The following is a 7,629-nucleotide window of genomic DNA, read 5'->3' on the forward strand; positions in this document are numbered from 1 at the left end:
AATAAGAACAATATCCAAATAACCCAAACCATATGAAACGTCCCCAATTGCATTAGTCATCAGAGAAATGCAAACTAAAACCACAGGATACCACTACCCACACCAGCGTAGCTAAAATAAAAAGGTGACAGCTTGATGAATTGGTAAGGACACTCAGGGCACTCAAATGAACTGGATATAAACTGACACAGTCACTTTGAACAATGCTTGGCAGTACCTACCAAAACTGAATGCTTGCACAGCACGAAACACAGCAATTACACTACTAGGTGTATTCCAGCAGAAATGCTCATATCCACTCATCAGGAGGTATGCAGTAAGACATGCAAAGCAGCACTATGCCTCAGAGCCTAAACTAGAAACTAAAGAAAGCCCAATAACACTAGAACGAAAGTGTATGTTGTGGATATCCACACACCAGGATACTCGAAAAGAAGGAGGATCCATGGCCGACACCTCCACATGCATCACTATGGATAAACTTCACAAACCTTTGTTTGAACAAAAGAAACCACACAGAAAGACAGAGTATATTCACATCTATGTAAAGAACCCAAACAGGCAAATTTAAGCCACGCTGTTAGAAGTCAGGGTAGCCATTGCCCTTGGAGAGAAATTACTGGAAAGCAGAATAAAGGGGGAGCTGGAAATGCTCCGTTTAGGAACCAGGGTGGTGCTGACATGGCTGTGCCCAGGTAGGGAGCCTTCATCCAGCTGGGCCTCTGACTCGGGCGTCTTCTGTCTGTTATAGTTCAGCACACACACACACACACACACACACACACATACACACCCTGAGACACACCGTAGTGAAACTGCTGACACACAAAGACAAAATCTTAAGAGTGCTGAAAGAAAAAGAACACATTCTCAAATGAGGAATCAGAAGATTTACATTTTACTCACAACGAAAATGATTGACGCTGGCAACCACATGAGGTTGTATTTAAAGAGCTGAAAGAAAGTGTCAGCCAAGAACTCTACAGCAAGAGAAAGCACCCTTCAACAATGGGGGTGAAATAAAGACATTTCAGGCAACAATAAGCTGTATTCACCACCAACAGACCGGTGCCAAAAGCATAAAATTTCAGGAAAAAGGAAAATCATACCTATGGAAACAAAGAATGCAGGAAAGGAGGAAATCAGTGGAAAGGGCAACTATTTGACAAAGACAGAAATTCCAAACGATTATTTCATCATTAATGAATTAATAAAACATTGGCACGTGATTACTCTATAATTGACAAAATTTAGAAAATCATTTTATTTTGTCATAAAGTTAAAAATGACATTGGATATATATATATATATATATATATATATATATATATATATATATATATACATACATGCATACAAATACTCGTATACATGTGGTAACACTGTATCTACACACAGGCAATGGAAATTTGAGCACGAGATTTCAGATGCTGTTTACTCGAGGAGGAAGGAATGGGGCAGGATGGGGTACACCACAGACACAGATATGACTTCATGAGTTTTCTAGTTCTCCTGAAGGATGTTGATTTCACAGGGGTTTTCTTTACATGCTCCGTTTAATTTTCTCTAAATTGGCCTTTGGACATTGACCGGCAGCACGGTGGTAAATGTACAACAGTCAGATTTCTGAGAAAAATATCTGATTTGTAGCATTTGCCAATTTCTGTAGTGTAAATACTTACATCATGGCTGATTTCCAGTTACAAAGGGGCACCATTGAACGTGGCATTGGGAGCCGGTTTGAGCTGGCTGGCTCCAGTACACCACAGACTGTAGCATTAAGTCAAGGAAAAATTGTGTTAATCCAAGGGCCCAGAGCTGTAGGGCTGTCCATAAGGAAAATAAAGTTTAGGAACCGGGGAGAGGGAGGAAAAGGGGGAGAAAGGGAGGGAGGGAGAAAGGGAGGGAGGCAGAGTGGGAGAGAGAGAGAGATATGCTAGATATAGATGATAGATAGATAGATAGATAGATAGATAGATAGATAGATGATACATAGATATATAGACAAATGATACTTAGATGACACATAGATATTGATACATAAACACAATGTAGATAAATGTGAGCTAGATGAGAGACAATAATGATATTTAACACATAGATGCAGATAAATGATAAATACATATAGACACATGAGAGAAAGCTAGACAGACGATGAGAGAGAGAGAGGTGAGGGGAGGAAGAGGGACGAGAGGGAGAGGGAAATCTTATTTGGCCAACAAACAAGAGGATTTTTCATAAAACCCTCAAGAAACAGTTTCTATATGTATCATGCTTTTTTATTAAGTGGAATTCTAAGGTACATTCAGTGATTCACTGAGCTCCATAAGGAACATTAATATCTTTATAAGTGACACTGAGTCAAACTTCTAGTGGGAGTAATCATTTGAATTTGTGTGTTTCAAATGTTTCCCTTTATTTTACAAGAATAAAATATTTACATATTTAGTTGGTAGAGGAATATTGTGTATTATAATAATAAGACCTTGTAGTTAAGGAAAGTAAAAATATTTGAGCTTCGATGTGAGTTTGGAAAAACCACAATGTGAGCATTTGGGATCTGAGGCTTGGGGCACAAATGCATTTGTGCTGGGTACTAATTAGGTGATGGGGTTGCCTAACACGGCCTTGGGTCTCCTGTAGAAAAATGTCAGGAAGCTGTGCTCCCTTCTCTGCTCTAATCTGGGGAAGATCAGAGACCTATATAGACTGGGAGGGAAACTGCTCGCTTTTATGTATGGTTGTTATTTAAAATGCAATGTGTTAGCACGCCACATCCTGTGCGCTTTCTAGTTTGGATTGGCTCCTTCTTTGGGTACAACCAAAGCCTTTCGCGTCTCCCACATTCATTGCCTGTGTGTTTGTCTCAGTGAGTCCAGAAAGGGATGAGAGGAGAGGGTTATAGTGGAAAATCCTGTCCTGTTGACATGGCCTTCCACAATGCAGAGCTGAAGGTGGGACCCTGTGGAAAGCCAAGTTCATCCACTGTCCAAGCCCAGACCAGGCTGCCAAGGGTTACAGCCAAGACGACAGGATCCAGATGAAGGAGCATCACCGGTCATGAAGGCTTCCTTCCAGGGTTCCACCAAGGCCAGAGGATGCAGGTGCAAGTAGGTGAGTCCAGCCCTGCCCTAGGTTGCTTTCTGGGCTGAACACCAAGGTCTTCTAGCAGGAGGAGTGGGGCACAGAGGCGTGGGCTAAGGCAGACAGCTTAGGGAGGGCTTTGCAGTTGAACTGGACACATTCAAAGCAGAGATCCCTGGGCGTTCTAGGCCCAGTCAGATTCTGTCCTGTAGACCACACTGCAGACACTCCCGTTTGGCTGAGCCAAGCTGGGGATGCTCAGAAACAGGGGACTTTGAGATGTGATCAGTTACTCCATGTAATGAGGGCAAGACCATTACTCCATGTAATGAGGGTAACATGCAGATGGGTCCAGGGTCCAGCTCAAGAACCCAGTCTACCCATGAGAGACGACGGCAGGCCCATCACATCCCAGAAGGAGGACTTGTCAACATGGAGTGACCATGCCAGAGTATCTCTGGAATATTTCAACTATTCTGATGTCAACTCACCTTTTTTTAAAATTGAGATATGATTGGCATAGAAAATTGTGTAAGTTTAAGGTGTACAACATATTGATTTGATGCATTTATCTTGCAATGTCATTGTCATTGTAGTTCTGTGATGCACAAACGCCATCACCAGCCCTGGTCTGGACTTTTATCCCAACACCCAGCTGGGTGCCCCATTGGCCCCAACCCCGGGGCCCTTAGGATTCTCATATGCTGACGGGCCACCCTATTCCTCTCATTCTAATGCCACTGGGAGAAGGTGGGGAAAGAACCCGTGTTAGTAGGATATTTTTAGTGCACTCTGTACCTTGCTGGGAATTTAACATGTAACATAACATTAAATACTTGAAGGGAGAGTTTAGACTTCCATTTTAATATGAGGACAGGTTGGCATAAAGTAGCATCGCCATGCCCAAGAACAGATGGTTAGTTTGCAGGGTTGGGACTGATGGTAAAGTCACTTTGTGGCACAAACCCACGCTCTTCCTTGCCCAGTAGATGGCAATGAGGTCCACACCCAGGGGGTTCATTGGAGATGAGATCGGCCTCATTTGAGCATGGAGGAAAGAAACGGAAGCCAAGGTCCTCCCTCTGTCTCATCAGCAGGAAGAGTGGACAGGATGGGAGAGTGTGCTTCCCCTTTGGGTGAGGTAGTTGATGTAGAAACCCCTAGACGGCCTCTGGCCAACACATCCTGTCCTCTTCTGTCAGCTGCAGGCTCCGTCCTTGCACCCACTGGCTCCAGGACAGCACAGGCAGCAGGGGTGGCCATGACCCCTCACCCCACCACCATCCTGGGCCTGGGTGAGTCTGGAATGGAGGGGCCGCTTTCCAGGGACAGAGGGGGTGGGACTTGGGGAAGATTCTGTGTCCTTGTTCAGTCCTCAGTCCAGTCCAGGAGACTCTGGGACCCTGGGGGAGCAAAGTGGTCCCCTCCATGGGTCTGCCCCCTCAGCTGTGTCCCAGACCTAAGTCTGACCATGGAAGGTTCAGCCCTAGATGCTGGTTTCTGGGTGTGGAGACTAGTTCAGATTGGAAGAAGGACTGGGGGAGGAGGACCTGCTTGGAAGAGGAGACTGGGGGTTCATCCTGAGACTTTCAGGGCAAGGAGAAAGACTGTGCTTAGATATGATGTTGAGGAGGGTGGTTTGGAAGCTACGGGGGGCTCACGTCCGGCTCCATCAAATGCCCCTTGTCCGCAGCCCTGTGAGGAAACCAGGGGCTGGGCGTTTTCCTCACTGAGCTTCTCTTCCAGCGCTCTGCCTGGGCCAGATGATTCACATGCAAAACGGTGAGTCTACATTTAATCATTTCGTTTTTCATATATATATATTTAGTTTCAGGAAAAATATTATTATCCCTAGAGTCCTCTCACCGTTTATCTTCAGATAAAATGAGACCCACAGATCTCTTTGCTTGCTCTGTCTGTCCCCACGCGGCCTGACTCATTTATCTTCAGAAACCTTGGCTTTCTTTCACTTTCACAAACACCATTTTCCCCACTAGACTCCAGGATTCCTCCCAGGGTGACATCTCCCTGTTGAGTGCCCGGCGCCCCCTATCGCTCATCTTGGGTAATTCACGTTTGGCCCTGGGGTGTCAGCTCAGTGCCTCTTCCCTCTGACTCCCAGAGGAGGGCAGCTCTGCCTCCACCCGCCTTGACATTCCCACACTCACCCGCGGGCACGTATCACAGTGCGTAGCTGTGGATTTGCACAATTCTTTAATCAGCTTCTGTGTTTCAGCCCACAAAGGCAGGTACCCTGTGTGTGTTTCTCGTGCTTGTGGACCCAATGGCACATGGAGGGCATCCATGACTGGAGAGATAGGAAGTAAGACATGGAGGAAACACAGAATGAATGAATGAATGAATGAATGAATGAATGAATGAATGAATGAACTTTTGCCAGCTCCTGCCTGTCTCTATCCCGGACTGCGTAAAGTTGATGCCATCTTCCTGTTTCAGGGCTACAAAGCCTCTCTTCCTCCCCACCCACTACCCCAGCCTAGTTGCGACACATGGGTTTTTCAAAAGCCTTATTACAAGGAAATGGAAATAAGGCTGAGAAGAAGGTAGACAATACAGAGGGAACAGAGGTGGGAGCTGCACAGAGGACCTGCCCTGGAGACAGGAGGCCCAGATCGTTCCTACTGACTCAGACTCCTGCTTCCTTTGTTGCCCCAATGACCTGGTCGTCCTCATCTTGTGCCTTCCTCCCAGCCCTCTTTGTCTCCCTAGAAAGTGGCCGTGCGCAGGGAGATATAACCAGGCCCCCAGGCTGCTCTGACACCTACTGCTGCACCCTAGAAAAGTCCAAGATGTGACCAAGACTAGGGGTCCTTTTGTCCTGTGGGGAAATAACTCTCCAGTGATGAGAATTCACACCCACCTGTAATGGGCTTGGGGGCTTTTGGGGGGAGGATAATGGAAATGTTCCAAAATTGGAGTGTGATGGATGCACAACTCTGTACAGTTGCTAAAACACATTGAACACACTTAAAATGGGTGAATTGTGAGGTGTGGTGGTTTCCTCAGAACGCACCTGAGGTCCTGCTCTGCTTCCTCCCAGGGCTCCTGCCCCCACCCTCCCTCAGAGCCGAGCCAGGCCCTGAGGTCCCCCGGGGGCGGCCTGTGACCATCCTGTGCCAGGGCCCTGCTGGGGCTCACACATTCCGCCTGGAGCAGAAGGAGAACAGATCTGCATACATGGATCAGAAAATCACGTCTCAACATGGATCCCCGGGAACGGAGGCCCGATTCTTCATCCATGCAGTGAGTGACGTCACTGCTGGGCCTTATCGCTGTGTCTATAAGAAAGGGTCCCGCTGGTCTGAGCTCAGTGAGTCCCTGGAACTGGTGCTGACAGGTGAGGAAGTCCCCACTCTGCCCTCAGGTTTGTGCCAGGTCCCTGGACACTATCCCCAGCTGTATCCTCTATCCACAGGCTCCCTGCCCTCCTGGGGATCTCCAGCCCTCTGGGTCCCCTGCCCGTCTGCACACGTGTCCCTCGGCCTTCACACCAGGCTCAGGGCCCTGGAGTCCTGGACCCATCTGGACACCATGATGGCCTGGACACTCAGCCCAGCATCGGGTGGGATGGAGGTGGTCCTGCTGGGCTGGGTGGGAAGTGGGCTTCCAGAGATCCGATGGGGACAGACCCCCTTCAAGGGAACATGTGTCCTTTTGCTCGGGATGGTGTTAAACCCTCCTTTCCACTGAGCTCCACTCTGTGGGAGGCCCAGGCCACATGTCCCCTGTGGTGAGGTCCCCCATCCATTGGGCAACTCACTTGGTCCAGGGGGGCCCTGACTAGAGCAGGACAGTGCTTTCAGGCCCCTTTCAGCTGAGGCCGTCCTTGCCCTGTGTGTGGTCAGCCCCCGAGATGGTCTAAATTCAGGGTCCATCGGGGACACTCCGACACCCCTCCAGTCCTCCCAGCGACTCAGAGGAACTGTTCCTTGCTGAATCTGGGAGGTAAAGAGGAGCATGGTGGTGGGAGGTGAGAGGGGTGTCCACCCCTCCAGCATATGTGTATGTATATGTATATATGATATACACACATGAAGGTCTGACAATTAAGTTTACAAACTTGTTGCAATGATGTTGCTAAACTTTTTTAATATCAGAGGGATTATTCATTATGAATTTGTACCAACTGGACAGACAGTTAACCAAGGTTACTATTTGGAAGTACTGAAAAGACTGCATGAAAAAGTTAGACGACTTGAACTTTTTGCAATGGTTTATGGCTCTTGCATCACAACAATGCACCAGCTCACAGGGCACTGTCTGTGAGGGAGTTTTTAGCCAGTACAAATAACTGTATTGGAACACCCTCCCTACTCACCTGATCTGGCCCCCAGTGACTTCTTTCTTTACCCGAAGATAAAGCAAATATTGCAAGGAAGACATTTTGATGACATTCAAGATATCAAGGGTAATACAACAACAGCTCTGATGGCCATTCCAGAAAAAGAGTTCCAAAATGGCTTTGAAGGGTGGACTAGGTGCTGGTGTCAGTGCATAGTTTCCCAAGGGGAGCACTTCGAAGGT

The 7,629-nt window shown here is 47.4% G+C and overlaps 1 protein-coding gene across 9 annotated transcripts in view; it reads left to right on the plus strand.

Annotated features, from left to right (window-relative positions):
- The first annotated feature begins 2,882 nt into the window (after positions 1–2,882).
- Positions 2,883–7,629, plus strand: part of LOC109438650 (leukocyte-associated immunoglobulin-like receptor 1) — an 11,166-nt gene continuing 6,419 nt past the window's right edge. The window contains exons 1-6 of one of the 9 annotated variants that reach the window (XM_074315993.1): positions 2,883–3,114; positions 4,287–4,379; positions 4,831–4,866; positions 5,321–5,407; positions 6,146–6,442; positions 6,521–6,667. In XM_074315993.1, coding sequence (XP_074172094.1) covers positions 3,099–3,114; positions 4,287–4,379; positions 4,831–4,866; positions 5,321–5,407; positions 6,146–6,442; positions 6,521–6,667 — 676 coding nt within the window. In that variant the 5' untranslated portion in view covers positions 2,883–3,098. Of the gene's footprint in view, positions 3,115–4,137; positions 4,380–4,777; positions 4,867–5,320; positions 5,408–6,145; positions 6,443–6,520; positions 6,668–7,629 lie in introns of those variants that run through there. The other 8 variants (XM_074315995.1, XM_074315991.1, XM_074315990.1 and 5 more) reach the window with 8 other exon arrangements.

This window comes from Rhinolophus sinicus, linkage group LG11, assembly GCF_036562045.2.
Source record: "Rhinolophus sinicus isolate RSC01 linkage group LG11, ASM3656204v1, whole genome shotgun sequence".
Lineage (NCBI taxonomy): Eukaryota > Metazoa > Chordata > Mammalia > Chiroptera > Rhinolophidae > Rhinolophus > Rhinolophus sinicus.